This window comes from Chrysochloris asiatica, unplaced genomic scaffold (assembly GCF_000296735.1).
Source record: "Chrysochloris asiatica unplaced genomic scaffold, ChrAsi1.0 scaffold00245, whole genome shotgun sequence".
Taxonomy (NCBI): domain Eukaryota; kingdom Metazoa; phylum Chordata; class Mammalia; order Afrosoricida; family Chrysochloridae; genus Chrysochloris; species Chrysochloris asiatica.
The window spans coordinates 2541695-2565256 of record NW_006408763.1 but is presented as its reverse complement, the minus strand read 5'-3'; the positions used below and the strand labels follow the sequence as shown (position 1 = coordinate 2565256).

General features: G+C 39.5%; 1 protein-coding gene across 1 annotated transcript in view; it reads left to right on the top strand.

The window, feature by feature from the left end:
• EML6 (echinoderm microtubule associated protein like 6) overlaps positions 1-23562 on the top strand; it is a 443186-nt gene that overhangs the window by 219313 nt on the left and 200311 nt on the right. The window contains exons 7-10 of the mRNA XM_006873534.1: positions 7042-7243; positions 11539-11676; positions 13638-13894; positions 16584-16796. Coding sequence (XP_006873596.1) covers positions 7042-7243; positions 11539-11676; positions 13638-13894; positions 16584-16796 — 810 coding nt within the window. The remainder of the gene's footprint in view (positions 1-7041; positions 7244-11538; positions 11677-13637; positions 13895-16583; positions 16797-23562) is intronic.

The window sequence follows — 23562 nt, the reverse complement described above, 5'->3', positions numbered from 1 at the left end:
TGTGAGCCTTCCAACCTTCTAAGTATTCCTTTATATGTGGTTCAGAGTTCTGGGACCAGCCCCTGAGCCTGCTTGTTCGGGTATTCTGTGTTGTTGTTAGCGGAGGTCTCTGCTATACGTCCACCCAATCCACCATCTTGTTTGTTCTCCCTGGCTGATAATTTTTGTTGTACTTGTTGGTTTTTGTTTTTCCGTATCTCCAAGCACTCATGGAATGTTTGGGTTTTGACGTTTTCTTTCATTCCTGCAGCGCTGTTTACTGAGGATCTATTACATGCCAGCTGTTCCCCTAGTTACCAAGGATACAGCAGTGAACAGAACTGAGAAGCTCATATCTTCATGCACTTTGCATTCTAGTGAGAGGAACCAGCCAATAAATATAATTAAAAAGTTACTTTTTGATGATGTTAGAATAGAACCAACCCATTTTGCCTCGTAATAACTGTGAAGAGCAAAGTGTCACACCTTTACTGTAAAAATAAATAAATAAAATTGATGATGTAAAGTCTATTGGGGAGGCAACTAATTCACCCCCTTCCTTTCAACTCCCTGTGGGAGCTAAGGAAGAAAACAGAGGAGCAAAGAGGAAGATGTTGATTAATGAATGGTGACTAAGCCCCTGAAAAGGCCTAGGGAAGAGATAAGAACAAGAAACTGAATATGGTAAAAGGACTGTTATTACCAGGCATGGTGGCTCTTCCATGGCTGATCCACGGGCCTTGACAGCCTGTCATCTCATCCAACTCCTTTTGCTGCTTATCTGTCCTTCCTTTCAAGGCTGTCCTTGAAAGCCTCTCCTGTTGCTTGCACTTGAAGATTTTGAATAATTGACCCTGAACTAGCTGTTGCCAAGTTATCCCTACTCTTGGCTCACAGTAGGAATGATAAATCTGCCTGCATGCTTTATTATTTTTTTTCATTTTGTAAATATTTTATTTATACAAACACTCAGAATACAATTATATGAAATATTGCCAAGGTATTTGAAACTTAGATATAATGTTATATGTCTCAAGATTAATACACCCAGATATAGGAAATTGCCATTTGTCATCTCATCATACATAAAGATAACCTATCTTGATTGGCAGGAAAGTGAGCAAGAATTAGAAATGAAGAGATCTATGTGAATTTCACTGCATCAGCATGTTAGCTCTTAATTTTTTGTAAGTTGCTCTATGGTCTTTAGTTTTTCTATCTTAAATAGAAATAATAACACTTCTCAGGGTTATTATGAGAATACAAGAAACCCACACACATATACACATACACAGAGACTCTGCATGCAAAGCCTATCACAAGTACTGCTCCATATCAATATTGCTATCATTTGACTTCTCCTGTATTCACTGCCTCTCCCACATTTTAATATGGTTGTTCTAATTCTTTTTCATTCTAACTACATCCTTATATTCTTAGCACATTCCATTTTACTGAAAAGATCAGGGCTCTAAACCTTAGACTCTAAATTTTGCACTCTTTTTTTTTTTTCAGGACCTTAATTTTTTTTTTTTTTCTTTTTATTGTGTGATACTTTACTTGGGGGAATATTAGCTTTACACTCATTCTGTCATACATCATTTCATTGCCATAGTTACCATCCCATCCATGCATCGTCACCCAACCAAAGGTTATACCCCGCAGGCCCTCCCTCTCCCCCCACAGTCCTCAGCACACAGCTCCCTTCCCTCCCTGGATCTCAAGTCCTTAGCCACTCCATCTCTTCATGTCATCCTCTGTGTCTCCACCTCAGGCCTTGCTGCTTCTCTGGGTGGGGTCCTGATCTCTGTTCTTCTCCAGTGATGGTCCCAGGGGCCTTCGCTCCTAGACTGAAAGGTTAATCACATCCCTCTTTGCTATAAAATATCCATCTTTACCTTTCCAGTCCTCACAATCCATCCTGATAACAATTATTCACCCCTGCATCACAAGAGACCCATCTGCATTTCTTTTCATCAGCCCTTCCTAGACAGGTTGGATATTACTCACTTGAGACTCCACCCTCCTCCCCTCCCTGTCGATCCAGGTTCCCTCTTGAAAGCTTGTAAGCCAGTCACTTCTTACCTTTGTATCCCTCCCCCCATTTTGGGTAGCCAATGTTCAAGTTGCCCATCCCTATACTGGACATATTGTAACCCCTTTTTTGGTATTCCAGTCAGTTCCAGGCAGAAGATGGACTTACAAACTCTCTATGGTGGTATTTCTGGTTATTCCTCCCTGTACTCTCCCGTGACTGTTTTATAATATAATGCATAAAACCAAGGGTCAAGAGTCAGCCAAGCATCTCAACATTATTCCCCCCCTTTCCCCATTCCAACCATGTCCCAGTCTCTGTATCCCAGAGCCCTGTTGTTCCAAGGCTGTGCCTACATCCTTTATTACCTCTGTCCCATTTAGCTCATTCCTACCTGTCTGTTCTCCCATCTGCTTTGTTCCTCCATTCCCCTTTCCCTACTTGTATATTGCCCCCCTCCCCAACACCCAAACTATCCCGTGTCTATTCCCTGCCCTGTGCTCCACCTTCCCCTCCCGTCCTTAACCTACGCCCTAGCATCCAGTTAATCATCCACTTTAGTGGAATAGTATGGGTTCTTTCTCTTAATCTTTTACAGTAGTGGTCCTATACAGTATTTTGCCTTTTGCGATTGACTAATTTCACTCAACATAATGTTCTTAAGGTTCATCCATGTTAGGAAGTGGCATGCAGCTTCCTTGTTATTTTTCAGTGTAGCATAGTACTCCATTGTGTGTACGTACCACAGTTTGTTTATCCATTCTTCAGTTGATGGGCACTTTGGCTGACTCCATCTTTTTGCTATTGTAAATAGTGCAGCTATGAACATTGGAGTGCATATATCTTTCTGTGTTATGGCTCGTTTTTCTTGTGAGTAAATACCAAGTAGCGGAATTGCTGCATTGAATGGTATTTCTATTTTTAACCTTCTGAGGAAGCACCATATTGCTTTCCAGAGAGGTTGGACCATTTTGCAGTCCCACCAGCAATGCAGGAGTGTCCCAGTCTCTCCACATCCTTGCCAGCATTTATTATCCTCAACTTTTTTGATCTTTGCTGTTATTGCTGGTGTGAGATGGTATCTCATTGTTGTTTTGATTTTCATCTCCCTAATGGCTAGTGATCGTGAACATTTCTTCATATGTTTGTTGGCTGCCTGGATCTCCTTCCTGGTGAAGTGTCTGTTCATATCCTGTTTCTATTTCTTAATTGGGTTATTTGTCTTATTTTTGTAGATGTGTAGCATTTTCCTGTATATTTTAGAGATGAGTCCCTTGTTCGATATGTCGTTGCAAAAGATTTTTTCCCAGTCTGTGGGTTCCCTTTTTACTCTCTTGGTGAAGTCTTTTGATGTGCAAAAGTTTTTAATTCTTAGTAAGTCCCACTCATCTCTTTTGTCTATTTTTGTTTGTGTACTTTTCAAAATGTGTGGCAGTCTGTATATGCCCTGAATTAGTGCCCTCATGTTTGTCCCTATTTTTTCGTTGATGATCTTTATAATTTTGGGATTCACATTTAGCTCTTTAATCCATGTTGAGTTCATTTTTTGTATAGGGCGTGAGACAAAGGTCTTATTTCAGTCTTTTACATATTGCTTTCCAGTTCTGCCAGCACTATTTGTTGAAGAGACTGTCACTTCCCCATGCAATGTGCCTAGGCACTTTGTCGAAGCTCATTTGGCTGTATGTGGTTGGGTTGATATCTGGATTCTCGATTCTGTTCCATTGATCAATGTCTCTTTCATTGTACCAGTACCAGGCTGTTTTGACCACTGTAGCCACTGCATGCTTTCTTTACTCATTCCATGGTTATGAATTCAGAGCAAGGAGTTAGGCTATTCTGTAAAAAAAAAAAAAAAAAAAAATAGCCCTAGCTCTGTGCCTTCCAAAAAAAAATGGTTGGGTTTTGTTTTTTTCCTTCATAAATAAGTGCATTGTCTTATGTGATGCTGACAAGACAGCAGTGGGACAGATAAGATGTGGATTAACAGTTAGGTGTCCTTGTACCATTTAACCCTGGCGATGTCTTAAAATTCCATTTGGCTTAGAGTTTGTGCTGGATTCTTAGTTTTGCAATCAAGGTTTACTGCAATTTTATGTCTGGAAAAAATATATATATTATGTCTGCACTGAATATTTTTATAAAAGTATTCTTTATGTACATTATTTCATTTCATCCACAAAACAACCTGTGAGGTAGGCAGGGGATATATTATCATATTTACTCTACAGATGATAAATTTAACATTCGAGGGAGGTCAAGTGAGGCCAAGACAAAGTAAGAGCCATGACATTTTAGGTTGAGGCCTCTTTTCTCTAAACCACAGAGCGTCTGAGAGTAAGTTAAATGCAGTTATTTTTACTGCTTTATTCTCATTTTCTCATCATTGACATAGTATTTATTACATAATACAACAAAAGGCCTGATTCTAAACTATTGTGCCAATTTTATACTGGGTTCATTCAGGTCCGATCCCTACTGAGAACCTGCAAATACGCTCAATCAGAATCCACAGTTTTAACAAAATTCTCAGAGTCTCAAGGTGCAGATTTTGGTTCAGTACATCTGGGGTAGAAAGGCAAATTATCAGTAGGAGGGTGTCAAACCAGAATAAACTGGTTCAATACTCTGGTTTATACTTTTCTACCAGTGAAAACGTATGGCCACAGAGCACGTATATTGTGGAAATTACTGTTTCTTTTGCTCTAGTCTAAGGGAACATATGCAGTATGACCTGGAAAGCCAAGGAAATTGAAGGGAAGTCAGATGAAAGGATCTGAAATGGAATGTATTCATGGATTTTAGTCCCTTTAAGTTTATATTTTTATGAGCGGTTCAATTGAGAGCTTTAATGCAGATGAGACATGAAGCTTCTGAAGAGCATCTAAGTCTTGCTGAGATAATTCACACACAGATCTTGAATGTGGAATAATGGGAAGCCATGGTCTTCAAAAACTTGGTACTTCATGCTCTCCCAAAGTGTTAGGATTTGAACGCCACAATATAAATTGATTCATGTATTTGTCCTTTAACGGTCCGTAGGTTTCTTTAAATGAAATCCATGTTAGAGTCCATAGATATCAGGGTTCTAAAAAACTGTCTGAAATCCAAGATTCCAAGCAGATCTCTTGAAAATATTTTTGATAGAACTATTTAATGGGTTTTTCAGCATAGAAAAGCTATTTTGTTGTTATTGTTGCTAATTGCTGTCGTTGTTGTTAAGTGCCATCTAGTCAGTTCCAACCCATAGCAACCCTGTATAGGGTTTCTAAGGAGCAGCTAATGATCTTGAACTGCCAACCTTGCAGTTCAAACTGACTTTGCAGTCCAGTGCATTAGCCCACAGTGCCACGCTCGGTTGGTCCCAACTCAGAATGACCCTGTATAGCATTTCTGAGGCTTTAATGTTTGCAGGAGCAGAAAACCTCATCTTTCCCCCTAGGAGCAGCTGGGGGACTGGAACCACTGACCTTGTAGTTCATAGTCCAGTGCTTATCCTATGGAGCCAGTAAATAATTTTTTTCAACAAATTCAATCATTTCAATGAATTTTAATGCCCCCCTTTTACTTTCAAATGTGCCCCAATTTGGATGATACATGATAGGGTCACCATAAGTATAGTGAACACTTTGCAGGGAGGAAAACTGAGCCCAGACAGGGGCTCTCTCTCGTGTGTCTCATTAGTAATGCACTTACCATCAAGTCAGTTTTGACTTCTGGTGACTTTATGTGTGTCAGAGTAGAGCTGTGCTCAAAAGGTTCTTAGTGGCTGATTTTTAGAAGATTTCCAAGCCTCTGGGTGTGCTCAAGCTGCCAGCCTTTCATTTACCAGCTGAGCCTATTAACTGTGTGCACCATCCAGGGACTCCTGTCTGGCCAGAGAACAGGGCTAAATAAAACCCAATTCCTCAGACTTCCTGGCACTGTCCCCAAAGACACAGTGCCCTCGAGGAGGGAACTGAGATTTCAAAGCTTATCACATCCATCTCTGGTTTTAAAATAGCCACAACAGGAGTGTTACTTCTGTGTTTCTAATTCAGACATGCGAAAGTTAGTAAATAAGAGATTCCTGGCTACCCAAGGAGCTCTGGTAGCATAGTGGTTACGAATCGGGCTGTGAACCTTAAGGTGAGCAGTTTGAAACTACCAGCTGTTCTGCGGGAGAAAGATGAGGCTTTCTGCTCCTGTAAAGATTTACAGCCTTGGAAACCCTGTGCAGGGTCGCTATGAGTTGGAACCGACTCCACGGCACGTAACCACCACCACCACCTGGCTACCCACCCAGTGGGAAAGGAGCACAGGTACTCCGATGTAAGCCCAGGAGGCAAGCAAGGACTTGGCTGGAGCGCATGACATAAAAAGAATATTATACTTTTAGAGAAAATCCCATAACTACTTAAGTCAATGAAGAATAACATTGTCACTGACAACTGTTTGATGGTATTTTGAGACTGAGATTAGAGTTTCATTTGCATATTTCTGGGACATAGTACATCTGTTTAACCAGCAGAATGAATCTAAGTTCTGATACAATACATACTAAACTCGCCTAATATGGTAATTAACTGTCTATAGGATCACCCACAAAGAATTTTGATACAATCCAAAAGTTTGAAGTGATCGTTAATAGCAAATCAGAAGGAAGTTATTTCAAACATGGTTACGCTTTCATAAAGCCAGTTTTCTCCTTTGTTATTCATTTTAAGATACAACACATAAGAACACATCCTGCTCCTAAAAACATGTAGATATCCTAAATCAGGCAAGAAAGAAAGGTTACTTTTTTGCAAAACAGTTCAAAACAGGTAGGGAAGAGGGAATGTGCAAAGAAACTAAATAACATAATGGGATGTGGAATTGAGTCTCCCAAACCAGGATTTTTAAAGATGTTCTCTTTCTAGAAAGCATTATGTCAGACTTGTCCTAGTGAAAAGATACTTACTTTTAAGTGTTTTTTTCAGTGTGGTGTTAAGGTATGCATTCATTCCTTCGTTCATTTATGATTTGATTCGATTTGTTTCTGTCAGGCCTCTCTATCCGGAGCGTGTGCTGGAAAGCTGACCGCCTTCTAGCAGGGACCCAGGACAGTGAGATATTTGAGGTGATTGTGCGAGAGCGAGACAAGCCCATGCTGATCCTGCAGGGACACTGTGAGGGGGAGCTCTGGGCCCTGGCCCTGCACCCTAAGAAGCCACTGGCAGTAACAGGCAGCGATGACCGTTCCGTCAGGTGAGGCCCTGGTGGTGGTCACTGCCACCTCACTGACTTCCCTCAGCTAACAGACATAGGCTGCCCAAATGTGCTTCTTCCATAAGAGAAGGATACATGCACTGCAGAACCACACAGTTTCCTAAAGGAAGTGAAGACATTTAGCTCAACAACAGTTGGTATAGCACTACCATTTCTCTTTGACTCTGTCTTCAGTCATGGAAATGTTATTAGACATGAAAATTCATACATTTGTATGTAAAGATTGGTTTCCAGCTGTTGCAAGTTGAAGGTATGAGCTAGGAACACACACATTCCCCCTTGGTTCCTTCTATCCTCTGTCAGGGGATTCTCAGTGATTTTTCAGATTACTTAGACTCCCTCTTAGTCAGCACCAGTAGAATTTAAATTCTGATTTTCAAGGTTGACTTCAGCACATTACTCTATGAATTCTCTGGCAGAATTTTGAACACTACCCTATAATCAAAAATGAGTTCTGATGCCTGAGAAAATATGCAGTTTTTACTTTTTTAAGACCCCAGAAGCTCTGGCTATGGATTGGTCCTCTCTGAGAGCACAATGTTGTTTAAAATAGGTGTGCTTCTAGTATTCTTGTGGTTGCTGAAGGGACAATCATATGATTTAAAATTTGAGATAAAGACCCACTGATTTCAGTATTTTAGTGTTGAATTGGTTGTTGTTTGGTGCCATCAAGTCAGTTCCAATTCATAGCTCCCCCTGTGTCACGGGATGAAACACTGCCCGATCCTGCACTTTCCTCACAATTGTTGCAGTGTTTGAGCACATGGTTGCCGCCACTGTTTTAACCCATCTCGTTGGAGGGTTCACTGGTGTTCTACTTCACCAAGCATGATGTCCTTCTCCAGGGAATGGTCCCTCCTGATAACAAGCCTGTAGTCTAGGAGACCAAGTCTCGCCATCATTACTGATAAGGAGCTTTCTGGCTTTCAAGACAGATTTGTTCACTCTTATAGCAGTCCATGGTGCTTTGAATATTCTTCAACAACACCATAATTTAAATGTATCAATTCTTCTCAATTCTTCCATCTTCATTGTGCACTCCTCTTCTGTCAGTTCATTGTACTGCTTGCGTATTGCTGTGATGCTGGAAGGTATGCCATATATTTATTTCTATGTATTAGGAGCTCTGGTAGCGTAGTGGTTACGAATCGGGCTGCGAACCTTAAGGTTAGCGGTTCGAAACTACCAGCCGCTCCGCGGGAGAAAGATGAGGCTTTCTACTCCCGTAAAGATTTACACCCTCGGAAACCCTGTACAGGGTCGCTATGGGTCGGAAACGACTCGACAGCACTTAACAACAACAACAATTACAGAACTGTAGTTCTGGTGTGACATTGTAGGATAAGCACTTGACTGCAAGTTCGGTTTGAACTGCAAGGTCAGCGGTTCAAACTCACCAGCCACTCCTCAGAAACCCTATACAGGGTCACTATAGATTGGAACCAACTGAATGACAACAACAGCAACAGAACTATAAATGTGCTCAACAACCAACAGGCCAAAAAGAAAGTCAGAGAAAGTGTGAGGAAACATCTCAATTAATTAATTAATTGATTGATTACTACTTCTACGTTTCAGTAGCTAAACTGTTGTTGTTAAGTGTTGTCGAGTTGGTTACAACTCATAGCAATCCTGTGTAGGTTTCTGAGGAGCAACTAGTGGGTTTGAACTGCCTACTTTGTGGTTCGCAGTCCAATGCTGATCTTATAGTGCCACACCAGGAGTCCCAGTAGCTAAATTGTTGTTGTTAAGTGCTGTTGAGTAGGTTCTGACCCATAGTGACCCTCTGTAGGGTTTCGGAGGAATGGCTAGAGAGTTTGAACCACCGACCGACCTTGTAGTTGAGTGCTTGTCCTACAGCACCACATCAAGAGTCCAGTAGCTAAATTGTTGTTGTTAAGTGCCGTCGAGTTGGTTCCAACCCATAGCGACCCTGCATAAGATTTCTGAGGAGCAGCTGGTGAGTTTGAACTGCTGACCTTGCAGCTCAAATGACTTTGCAGTCTGGCGCATTGACCCACAGTGCCACACCATTGGTGGTTATGTGCTGTGGAGTCGGTTCGGACTCAGGGTTTCTGAGGCTGCGAATCTTTACAGGAGCAGAAAGCCTCATCTTTGTCCCGTGGAACAGCTGGTAGTTTCGAACTTCTGACCTTGCGATTCGTAGCCCAGTTCGTAACCACTAGGCTACCAGAGCTCCTTGGTAAATCAGAGTAAAGGTCACTGCCTTCCTCCTCTTTTCCCTTGTTCTCTTTGTGAATCTAATCAGTGTACAATCAATGTAATCATTTAATCAAGTAAACACCTACAAAACTCAATTTCTATCCATCCAGAAAGGAATAATTGTGAGGAAACCTTGAGTTTTGTGTTTTAGGAATGTGTTGAAAGTCAGAATTGCACACGACCTCCAGGGAACTTTGACTGCCAGAACTTGTCTGTTCCCTGACCCATTAATTTGGCTATTTTTAAAAATGTATTTAAAAAATAAATTTGAGTTTTGAAATTTAGGAAGTGTATAAGTCAATTTCTTAAGAAAGAATAGCTTAATGATCTTAAAGGGATAGTAGAATTTGCCGAGGAGGTACCAGTGAAAAAGAAAAGGACCCTCAAGCAGATGGATTCACACAGTGGCTGCAACAATGGATTCAAACAAAACAAACATTTTGAGGATGGGTTAGGATGGGGCAATATTTCATTCTGTTGTACGTGGGTTCCTATGAGTCAGAGCTGACTCCAGGGCACCTAACAACACCAACAACATACCAAGGTGACAGAGTTTCAGGCAAAAAGAGTAACTATAGTACATCAAGGAGTGATGGCTTCTTTCTGTAAAAGGCTTACGTTGCTTAAAACAGCACAAGGCTAAAACCAGCATGGGGTTATGAATAATGGGCAAACTTCTGAGATCAGTACTGGATTTCGAACCACAAGGTCAGCAGCTCAAACTCACCAGCTGTTCCTCAGAAACATTGTACAAGGTCGCTATGAGTCAGTACAACAACTGAGAGAATATCATGAGCTTGAGTTTGGACAGCACAGGTAGCCCAGGGGCTCAATCAACTTGTCCTTTGCGCCTCTCCATGGGAAGGGTGTGCCTTGTCCCTCAGGAGGGTAAGACATACTCAGAGAAACAGCGCCACGTGAGAGTCCTGCCTCTATGAAAACCTCAAAATTCACTATAGCTGCCAGATGTGTTTTAAGAGAAGACTGCTAAGATAGAGTCAGATACCATAATCACAAGTGATGTGTAAACCCTTATCTGTGCATTTAAATATTCAGTTCTACCTGACTCAGTGTGAGGACCTGTATAAGATATCCCAAGAGCTGGGCTCACTGCTGCCAGCTTCAAGTTAGCTGCATTCGCCCCTTGATCTCTGCTCTCCCAGCTACACCTGGGCTCATAAGTCAGGAGCAGTGCAACATTGCAGCCCCCACAAGAGAAGACCCACCAGAAAAGGGACACTCAGAGAACCCTGCTCTTACATGCCTGGAGGAACGGCAGTGCATAATAACTGCATTCTGTCAACTCTGAAGGCCTCGTAGGGAGGTGTCTCATTCACTCTTCTCCATTGCAGACATTGTCTTTCTAAGGAGACCAACCAATGGATTGTGTATTTCTGTTGGTACATGTGTAAATAACACAGTTAGTAGAAGCAGGGATAGATAACCCAATAAGCAAAGTAAGCATGGGCATATTTGTGCTTACTTGCTAATGTGTACTAAACAATTTCACATGAGTTCCACCAGCCAAACCTAGAAGCATAATCTTCGAGGTGGTGAAAAAGTGTGAAATTGTTCATTACAGATTAGTAAATCAGTACAAGTAAGCCTGTGCTTACTTTGTTTATTACATGATCTGACATTGACTAGGAAGTACTAATATTAAAACACACACACGTGTTTATAGTTGCATTTTTTATCCTATTAGAGTTATTAGTCATCAGTGGCATAAGTAAAAGAACAATTTTTAAGTTGCAAAGAGAAAAGTAAGACTTTATGTGCATGAATGTTTAAGACGTCCTTATTGGGTGGAGCTCAAAATCTTCGTAAATGTGATCTCATTTTTATCTTTTCTGCTGGGGATTTCAAATGGTGGGACTGATTCAAAAATGAACTGACATCATCCTAGCTTTCCTGTAAAGGGCACTGGGGGAGATGTTGTGTCCTTTCTTAATATTATCAGAGTGTGATCAGCAGGTCTTCCTGCCCCAAGGCTAGCCGATGACTATGAGATGTCTCTCTGTTTTGTTGTTTGCCTTTGATCTTGTGCTCAGGCTGTGGAGCCTGGCTGACCATGCCTTGATCGCCCGCTGTAACATGGAGGAAGCCGTTCGCAGCGTGGCATTCAGTCCCGAAGGATCTCAGTTGGCCCTGGGCATGAAGGATGGTTCTTTCATCGTTCTCCGGGTCAGGCACGTACTAATATTGAAAACATTATTAGAGATGCTCTGTTGTTAACATTAAAATTCTCCTGCAGGTCAGAAGTTTAGGGAAAATATATTGCTCTTTCAAATTGGCATGTTATTGCAGGTCCACAATCCTCTCTGTAATTCAGAAATCTAGAACACTCTGAAAATACAAAATTCTTTAGTAATTTATTTGGCAGCATAGCCTGACTGATCAATGAATTGATAAGGCTGTGTATATCCCTTAGAATGAATAATGACATGACATGTATTTTAACTGCAGAACATGAAAGTGTTTAGTACAGCCCCCACTGGGGATGTTCCACAGTATACTGTGTGTGAAACTCTCTAAAGTCCTAAGTATACAATAAATACCCTACCTAGCACATCTGGAAACCAAGCATTTTGGATATGAGACTGTGGAATTGTCCTAAGCCAAGGGAGTCCCTGAATGATGCAAGTAATTGACTCATTCAATTAGTAACCAAAAGGTTGGTAGTTTGAGTCCACTGAGAGGTACCTTGGGAGAAAGTCTTAGCGATGTACTTCGCAAATCTCAGCCACTGAAACCCATAGGAGCACAGTTTTACTCTGACACACACGGAATCTCCCTGAGTTGTAATTGACTTGATGGCAGCTGGTACTGGTGTTGGTAGTAAACTAAAGGAAAGAAATAACGCTTCCAACAGTGCCAGAATTTTACAGGGGAGCTTGAATAAACGATTCTCACCCATAATCTTCAATAAAATGGATTATTTCTTATTTATTAATATCCTGCATTATTTTTACTGGATCAAATTCCTCTGAATGCATTCTCATAATTCCTCCAAATGCATTCTTACTCTCTTAGCTTACATTCTTTGCAATTACATAGAAGAAATACAGTCGTAAATAAAATACTACATGTTTTGCACATAGAAAATTCTATATAGCTTTTAGAAAATGTTCTTGGCACAGCTTACTATACTACATTGTTATTACCAGTCACACGTAACTCATTACCAAATTGGTGTGCATAATTTCCTTTTTCTGTGCACATTTACTTTAATGATCAGCTATATATTATTTTCCCTTAAATTTTTCTTTAGAAAAATCGGGACTTACAAAACTGTGTGAAAAGATGATGTGGCTAATTACCAGACGTACTCTAATGGATGTCCTACAGAAAACAATAGCCCCATGCACCTATTTTATGGCATTGTAGTAAACTATAGTGCTATTCATAAATAATAGCAGGTATGAGGAATTATTATATGGAAGGAAATATTTAGCATTTTCTGTGAATTTGTTTGTGTATTGATGAAGCCATCTTTCATAGCTCAGGGGACTTGCTAATCATAATCCTGTGTCTGCTTTAGAAAATACCACCTCAGTGAGCTTTCTAATGAGAGCAGAAATTCCTCCCAGAAAGGATACAAAATATTTAAGTGATTCAATGTTATGTATTACTGACTTTTCAGAGTGAAAATTAAATAATTGCTTAGCAATTTTACATTAAAAAAAAAGCAATATTCCACTTCTGCTTTTTTTCACTTGTTTTTTTTTTTTTCGCAACAGTAAGCATCAAGCTTAACAGTCACTGGTTTCCAATTAAGTATATATTTTACCTTTTTCCATGGCATATTTTTAACACAGTTTTGTAAGTCCCGATTTTTCTAAAGAAAAATTAAAGAGAAAATAATATATAGCTGATCATTAAAGTAAATGTGCACTTCATTTAAAAAAAAATTTTTTTTTTTTTTTCTTTATTTCTACTTTGGACATTCTTTTAAATGTTAATTATTCATTTTCTGAAATTGACTGTAAGTCTTAAATGACATACGTTTCTTCAAAAGTTAATTCTTTAACTCCTGTATGTTTTCCCTCCTTTTCAAAACGTTTGCTTTGATGGATACATACTTTAAAACATGACTTAGGCGTTCTGTTTCTAGATTTGCTGCTTATCACTTTGCTTTATATTTTTACAGAGATATGACAGAAGTGGTTCATATCAAAGACCGAAAAGAAGTCATTCATGAAATGAAGTTTTCTCCAGATGGGTCTTATCTGGCAGTGGGATCCAACGATGGCCCTGTAGATGTCTATGCTGTTGCGCAGCGGTATAAGAAAATAGGAGAGTGTAATAAATCCCTTAGTTTTATTACTCACATCGACTGGTCTTTGGATAGCAAATATTTGCAAACTAACGACGGTGCAGGAGAACGGCTGTTCTACAAGATGCCATGTGAGTCATGGAGGGTATTTATAAAGCAATTTGCAACAATAACAGCACAATGTTTTTTTGTTTGTTTGTTTGTTTTTTAAGGCTTTGAACCACAAAAATAAAATATATAAGAATGTCATTATGACTTCAAAACAAAGGATGTTTTCTGAAACAAGCCTCTAAAATCACAAACCCTCAACAACAACAATAGAAAATCACAAACCCTCAAGAAAAAGGTTAATAAGTTGGGACACATTAAAATGAAAAATACTGGACAACAAAAGAGATCGTAAATAGAATAAAGAGCTAAGTCATAGCCTGGGCATAAATGCCTGCAATTATTATAATGGGCCGAAGATATATGTTTAGAGTGTAGAAAGAATGCCTAAGGAACACTAAAAGGAAAAAAAAAAAAAAAAAAGCACTAGAAAAATGGACAAAGCTTAAATGGCCAATCAAAGTATGAATTAACATCAGGAAAATGATTAATAAAAGCACAATGAGATGCCATTTTACACTATTTTGACGGACAAGACTGTTAATATTAAATGACAGTGCATGTGCTGATGAGCACATGCACAATGAAATCTGTTTGTAATAGCCCAAAAGGAAATATAATGCAAATGGTTATCAGCACGAGGATAGTTTCATTGTGTTATGGCACTGTAGGATAAGCACTGGATCATGAGATTGGCAGTTCAAACCTACCAGCAGCAACTCAGAAACCCTATAGAGGGTTGCTATGAGTCAGAACGGACTTGATGGCATTTAATAACAACAGCAACAACATAGACTTCTATAATAAGTACTGTACTGTGATCCACGAGGTTGGTGGTTTGAGCTCACCAGCTGCTCCGTGGGAGAAAGATGAGGCTTTCTGCTTCCGCAAAGATTCAAAGATTTGGAAATCCCACAAGGCCACTGAGTCAGAACCAACTTGGCTGCACTCTGTACAGAATTTCTGAGGAGTGACTGGTGAGTGGCTTTTGGTTGCTGACCTTGCAGTTAGCTGTCCAGTGCTTATCCTATAAATCCACACCAGGATGTCAATCTTTGATTACTGATTTTTTAACAGGAGGAAAAAGCTGATGCTTAACACAAATTTTGAGCTGAAGTAATTACATTTTGCCTTCAATTTTTCTACTGAAAAATTCATTTTTACCTTAAAATAATAATGTGCTATATTAAACATTTTTAGGTGCCCTTGCCCTATCAAATTTATAAATGTACCATTTGACTTGCCATCAAGTCAATTCTGACACATAGTGATCCTATAGGATAGACGAGGATTAAAACTCCATGGTTGTAAACTTTATAAAAGGAGACTGTTGCATCTTTTTCCTGTGGAGCAGCTGGTAGATTTGAACCATAGACTTTTGGTTAGCAGTGTGGCACTTTGCCCACTGCATCATCAGAGCTCCTTGAATGTACCATTGTGGTGGTGGTGTTGTTAAGAGCTGTAGAGTTGGTTCTAAAGCATAACGACCTTGTATGGGTTTCCAAGGAGCAGCTACTTGGTGCCTATTTTTTTGTCTTAACTTTCTCTTCTTGACAGGATTTCATGTTTTTCCACATGTGAAATAATATGGAACACATGTTTATTATTTGCCATAACAAAAATAAATCCTGCTCAGTGATAATATCATAATTTGTGTTTTTGCTATCCCCTTATTAGGAGTTTGGGGCTAATTTCCATCTTCTTTGCTGGCCCAGACAGTACAGCTCTAACAAGTAGGATTTTCTCTCTTGAGTTACTTCCAAGATTATACATATTCTCCAAAATGGGAACACTGGGTCAATAAAACTGTGTTACTGCTATAAACTCTCTGATTTTGTGGCCATTTTAATGAAGTTTTTAAAAGGAAATAGTGCATTACAATCCAGAGTTCCTGGGTACCAACTTGACAATATGCCAGCAATTTGTGAGGGCGCCTACTTTCACAGATACGTTATTTGAAATATTTTCTTGTTTATTTTGAGGAGAAGGTGTGAGGTAATACTCTTAATTGTTCAGCTTTTGAATTTGAAATTGTGTGTGGTTCAACTCACATTCTTTGTTATTTGTGTCTCCTCCTTTGTATTCTCTCAGTGGATGTTCCTTATCAACAGCCAGTGGACAGTGGGCGTTTGTCCACATATTTGAGTGCACACCCAGGGCCATTTTCCCCAATCAGTCACATTTGTTTCATCTTTGCTGAGTTTTCATCGCTCAGAACTTTCCATTTTAAATTCAGTCATTGTCTTACTGAGTATTTGAAAATCACTTGCTAAGCATCCTTGAATAACGAAAGAATAAACTTAACCAAACTTGTTCAAGCATGGCAAAACGTGGACCAAATATGTAACCGAAAGTCATTTCACCAGTGAAATGAAGCATATTATTATCTATACCTAAATAACCAAGGCCAGGTACACATTAGTAGTTTGAGACACATTACATTTAGTGTGGTGATCCTTTTCTTTGACTTATCCTTGTATCCGATTCAGGTTCATAATAGGTATTTTTTTAAAGCCCTGCAGCAGCAGAAAAAATCACAAACTGGGTAATGAGATTTGATTCTGTGATTTCTTTGGTTTATAGGAATTTTTATTAACAAGAATATTCCTAGACCACTCTAAGACAAAACAAAACAAAACACGAATAAAGTAATATAGGATATGCTTTTTATTTAAATGTAATATTATATTCAGATTTATTGATTATTTTCAGCTGGCAAGCCTTTAACAAGTAAAGAAGAAATCAAAGGAATTCCCTGGGCCTCTTGGACTTGTGTGAAAGGGCCGGAAGTGAGCGGAATTTGGCCAAAATACACGGATGTCTCAGACATCAACTCAGTGGAGGCAAATTACAACAGCTCCGTGCTAGTGTCTGGAGATGACTTTGGACTGGTTAAATTGTTTAAATTTCCTTCTCTCAAAAAAGGTATGGTGAACAGAGATGTTTCATTAAATAACAAATTTAATCTAGAATTTACATGAAGTATGTTGTTGTTTTTGTTAGGTGCTGTCGAGTCAGTACCTAACCACTGTATAGGGTTTCCAAGGAGTGGCTGGTGTGCTTGAACCGTGGTTCAAACGATTTTGCAGTCCAGCGCATTAACCCAGAGCGCTATATCAGGACTCCACATGAAGTGTGTTGTTGTTGTTGTTATGTGCCATGAAGTTGGTTCCAACTCATAGCGACAGACTCATAGGGTTTCCAAGGCTGTAAATCTTTATCGGAGCAGAAAACCTTGTCTTTCTCCTGCGGAGTTTTGAACTGGTAGCTTCCAACTGCTGAACTTGAGATTAGCGGCCCAATTCATAACCACTAATTGCAAGGTTGGTGGTTCAAACTCACCAGGTGCTCCTTGGAAACCTTGTAAAGGGTCGCTATGGGTCAGAATCGACTTGATGGCACTTAACAACAATAACAACACGCTACCAGAGCTCCTTACATGAAACATAATTACGGATAATTTCCTTGCTGTCTGTTTCTGCAGACAATTAATTTATTTTGTGATAGTAGAAAGTGAATTCTTCTACCTATGACATCCTAAATGATGTGGCATTGCAAAGTTAACTCTATGTCTGTTGATAAGTTACTCACTCACTGCTTGGTGATTCATAAGCTTCCATTTCATGGTTCTCGTTTCAAGCAAGTTTTATTTTAAATTTATATAAATAAATATTCATGATTTAAATTATATAAAATATTACATTAAAATATTATTGAAGTTCTTTCATGCTTCACAGCAAATTGGGCTTACACATGGAAAGGGAAAGCAAAGCCTCCCAGGTACAGTTAAAATACATTGAAAACTTACCATTTAAGTGATGACAGTGTATATACCTCTTGTCACAGCACTAATTTTGCAAACCAGATTTACGTGACTAGTGACATTTTGAAAGAGAAGTTTGATTCAAAACAACCCTCCCTGCCCCCATATTTTGTGGTAATTATTTTGTCTTATTTGTTGTTGTTAAAATCCTGGCACTTCAACTCTGAGGCAGCTCCAGCCTTTGTGGGGTCCTGCTGAATTAATCATGGGATGGCCCAGTCCTTGCCCTCCTTTGCAAGTCCACATGCGGACCTGGCTGAGATCCTTCCATTACACTCTGAAAATGACATCTTAGGAAAGTAATCCTTAGGGACATGCTACTGCCTGCAAACACTTTCACTGAAACGATTTTTAGATTAAACAAGGGAAGAGACTGAGAATTATAATCAGAAAGTTATTTTCAGTAAACTGGCAGTTTTAAGGCAGTGACAATTATAGTACAAAATTGAACATAAAACGCAAAGCAAAACCATCATCACTTATACTACACTTGACAAAATAGCCACCAGTTTCAAATGCTTAGAGCACAGAATCATCTCCCTGTTCCAAATTCTAAACTTCTCTCTCTCCCTAATGGGTCCTGTGTGTACCAGGGCATCTTGATAGACTGAGTCACAGACTTGCAGAATGTGAGTTAGGCAACCAGAAGTTATCTGATAATTAAGAATTCAGAGGGAGACATCATTAGGAGCAGAAGCAGGACCATTTTCCTCTTCAACTTCTTATTGTGAACTGGGTGTGGCCAAAAGTCACTGATGTCACTGACATCAGCTCTAGGGGAACCCCAGTATCCTTTTAGAAGCCAGTGAGGTTAAATGATTTATTTTGGGATGAAGGTTGACAGCGCGTATCTGTTTTCCATTCCACAATTCAATTCATACACATTTTGTTTCATGTCACTGATTGCAAATCCCCAAAATACATCGTCACTTTGTCCTTGGGCAAATCTTGCCCTTTTGATCTCAGATGGTTGCTTATTCTAAGAAGTGCTTCACCTCCCTGTTTACCTTATATATAGCCTTGTCCGATGTTTGGCTGAAGATGAGCCAGGGGTGTGAATTCACTTCTAGACCTGAAGAATAACTAAGGGCCATAGTCTTAGGTGTTCTATGAGTCTCTATTGGACCTGGTATTTTTTAGGATTGTGAGTTTTGTTCCTCAATTTTCTCCCACTCTTTGCAGGATCTTCTAACATGACTCCTTTTGGATCGGTTAGTAGTGGTAGCTGGACACCTAGTTCTTCTGGTGTCGGGATCGTGGAAGTTGAGGTTCATGTAGTCCATTAGTTTATTGAACTGTTTTCCATGCGTCCTAGATTTTCTTCAATCGTTTTTACTCCAGACAGAAAGAGACCATTAAGTTCACCTTAAATGACTGCTCACAAGTTTTTCAGACCCAGTCACTACACATCATAGTCTTTGTGCCAGTTGATCTTGGTGTCCCCTGGGACTATGGTCCTGAGCCCCTAGGCCCAGTGACTCATTCCCTCTTAGTGTTTGTTTATCACTAAGAAGTTTCCATAATTTTGTCCCCTGTATGCTTTGCTATATTCATAGATATATTTGTATATCCTCTGTCAAACCTATATATATATATGTACTGGAGTCCTGGTGTGGCACTGTGGGTTAATGCGTCAGACTGCAAAGCCATTTGAACTGCACGGCCAGCGGTTCAAACTCACCAGCTGCTCCTCAAAAACCCTATACATGGTCGCTATGGGTCGGAATCGACTCAATGGCACTTAACAACAACAATATATATATATTGTTGTTAAGTGTCTATGAGTCAAGATATATGTGTGTGTGTGTGTGTGTGTGTACAGACCCACTATCCTTCCCACATCTGTTCAACCTGTGTGTCTATCCGTGCACCCACTCATAGAGTATTGTTACTGAAAGGTTGAGTGTATAATAGTATTTATATCTGTTGTCTTTAACTCTTGTATTCTTCCCAGTGTCTTCCTTTATCTTCATCTTGGGTTTTTTGTTCATTTTGTTTTTTACTGATTCCCTTTTATTATATATTGCATTCACCTTCATCCGAGTTAGTATATGTCTACCTTCTAGTTAGTGATTTATCCTTTTGCCCCAGGTAAACATCAAATATAGGTTCTTTTTTTGTGTGTGTGAACATTTTCTTGACTTTTTATAATAGTGGTCTCATACAGTATTTGTCTTTTTGTGATTGAATTATTTCATTCAGCCTAATGCCCTCCAGGTTCTACCATGTTATGCGGTGTTTCTTAGATTCATTGTTATTTTTTAACATTTAATAATATTCCATTGTGTATATGCATCATAGTTTGTTTATCCATTCTTTCATTGGCTATTTAGGTATTTCTGAATTTGGGATTCATGTTAATTCAGCAAGAGTTGGTATCTCTATGTAGCACCAAGCCTTCTAGAGTGAGATGCAGGCCTGGAAAATAGTCATGGAAATGTAGACCTCAGGTTTTCTCATTACAACAGAGGGGGTGAGGAGCAATGCTTTCTGTCAAAATGAGACATTCTTAAGTGAAAATCAAATAGCTCTGAGGAGGGTGGCACACAGGGGACATTGGAGTGAGGAGAGGTGAAGAGGAAGAGTTACCATGTAGCAGTGAATGTGTAATAAACCCACTGGGTGATATGCAGTTTTCACAGCAAACTGACTTGCTTTCTTGTTGTGACTCCTGGTTTGTAAATCCTGCAATTTGCCCCAGAGACATTCAGGCTCCTTTCTATGCACCCCCTCCCCTTTTTTTGTACCAAAATTACTGGTAGGGAAGTTTATAAAACAACGTGGGACTAGTTGATGGGAATAATACAATTTGCCCCAGAGACATTCAGGCTCCTTTCTATGCAACCCCCCCCCCCACCACCTTTTTTTGTACCAAAATTACAGGTAGGGAAGTTTATAAAACAATGTGGGACTAGTTGATGGGAATAATACAATTGGTGGACCTTTTCTCCCTGTAGCCCAAGTTACCAGTGAAAAGTATGCTACCCAATTTTTGAATCTGTTAACATGAGCAGAGTTGATGACCGTGAGCTGGTGTGGAGACAGCAAACATTATAATTTTCCACTGTGATTAAATAAAACTCACAAGCAAATTAATTGAACACATTTGCAATTATATATATGCAACATTATATTACACAGTAATTAGATATCTTTTCTTCAGTTATTGAAAATGATTACAATTGGTGTTATTTTTACATAGGCAAGCCAAATTGCTTTTTCATATTTTATTTTTGATACTTTAAAAATCTTAAAGTAGTTTTAACATCAATACTAACAGTTTTTCTCTAATACATAGACTGTATCCCATTTGTCCATCACCCACAATGACATAAGATAAAATCCGTAGTCTTTCTCATTGACATTTCTCTTGTCTTAACCCCCATGGTCCACCACTCATTTGTCAGTTTGTCCTTGTGTGTTACTTGCATGTTGCTATGATGCTGGAAGCTACTATACCACTGATATTTTAAGTATCAACAGTATCACCCATGGTGGACAGATTTCAGGAGAGCTTCCAGACTAAGACAAATAAAGAAGAAGGAGAGAGGGGCCAATTCTGAAGGGTTATCCACTGAAAACTCTATGAATGGCAGTGAAACATTGTCTTATATAGTTCCAGAAGATAAACCCCTCAGGTTACATGGTACTCAAAAGATGACTGGGGAAAGGTTGCCTCCTCTCATTTCTTAATGACATGAATGGAGCACAGGCTTCAGGATCTTCATTTGCTGATGAAGCACAACTCAAAATGAGAAGAAGCAGCTAAAAACATCCATTAGTAATGTGAACATGGAATATCTGAAGTATGAATCTAGAAAACTTAGAAGTCATCAAAAATGAAATTGAACAAATAAATATAGATATTCTAATCGTCATTGTTGTTGTTAAGTTCTGTTGAGTTGGTTCCAACTCACAGCAGCACTGTATAGTGTTTATGAGAAGTATCTGGTGGGTTTAAACCTTCAATTAGTTTAGCAATCCAGTGCTTATCTTACATTGCCACACCAGAACTCCATCCTAAGCATTAGAGAACTGAAATGGACAAGTATTGGCCATTTTTAATAAGACAAACATATGGTTTACTTTACTATGCCAGGAACAACAAATTGAAGAGGAATGGTGTCACATTAATTGTCAATAAAATAATTTCAAGACCTACCTTGAAGTACAATGCTGTCTATGATAGGATAATATCTATATGCCTTCAAGGAAGACTGGAGTCCTGATGTGGTACTGTAGATTAATGCACTGGACTTCAAGGTTGGTTTGAACCACAGGGTAGGTGTTTCAAGCTCACGAGTCACTCCTCAGAAACTTTATACATGGTCTCTATGAGTCAGAACCAACTGACTGGACAGCCCTTAACAACAACGGCAAGGAAGACCATTTAGTGCCACTGTTATTCAAATTTACTCACCAACCACTAAAGCCAATGATGATGACATTGAATAATTCTAAACTTGATCAAACATGCAATCAAGATGCTTTAATAATCACTGGTGATTGCAATGTGAGAGCTGAAAACAAAGAGGAAGGATTCATAGTTGGAAATTATGTCCTTGGTGATAGAAATGATGCTGGAGATCGCATGATAAAATAATTACAAGACCAGTGACTTCTTCATTACAAAAATTGCTTATTTCAACAACATGAACAGTGACTATACATATGCACCTCACCAGATGAAATACAAAAGATCAATCTGACTTTATCTATGGAAGAGATGATGGAAAAGCTCAATATCATCAGCCAAAACATGGCTAGAGGCCAACTGTGTAACAGACAGACCATCAATCACTCATATGCAAGTTCAGGCAGAAGCTGAAGAAAATTAAAACAAGTCCATGACAGCCAAAATATGACCTTAAATATATCTCACTGGAATTTAAAGACCATCTCAAGGACAGATTTGATATGTTAGACACTAATGACTGAAAATCTGAAGAGTTGGGAGATGACATCAAAAATGTCACACATGAAGAAAACAAAAGGTTATTGAAAAGAGAGCAAAGAAAGACCAAAGTGAATGTCAGAAGAGACTCTGAAACTTTCTCTCTCTCTTTTTAAATGTTTTATTGTGAATTATGTGATAGCTTACATGGGAGAACATTAGCTTTACATTCATCCTATCATATATCATTTCATTGACATGGTTACAATCCCCTCCATGCATTATCAACCAACCAAAGGGTATACCCTACAAGCCTACCCCCCGGTCCTCAGCACACAGCCCCTCTCCTTCTCCGGGTCTAAAGTCCCCAGGCTCTCTGGGTCTGAAGTCTCTCCACATCATCATCTCTGCCTCCATCTCTGGCATCTCTGCTTCTCTGGGTAGGGTCCCGATCTCCGCTCTTCTCCTTTAATGGTCCCAGGGACCTCCACTCCTAGACTGCAAAGTTAATCACTCCCCTCCTTTTGCTACAAAACGTCTACCTTTACATTTCCAACCCTCACAATCAGTCCTAATAACAATTATTCACTATTGTATCACAAGAGACCTATCCGCATTTCATTTCATCAGCCCTTCCTAGACAGATCAGATACTAGTTCTGGTACCGTAGTGGTTATGAATCGGGCTTGGAACCACAAGGTTAGCAGTTTCAAATTACCAGCTGTTCCACAGGAGAAAGATGAGGCTTTCTGCTCCCATAAAGATTTACAATCTCAGAAACCCTGTACAGGGTCGTTAATGAGTCGGAACCGACTCCACGGCACGTAACAACAACAACAGTGGAGATACTACCATCCTCCACACCCTCTGGATCTACGTTCCCTCTTGAAAGCTTGTAAGCTGGTCACTTCTTACCTTTGTAATCCTCCCATTTTGGGTAGACAATGTCCAAGTTGCCCATCCCTGTCTACTCT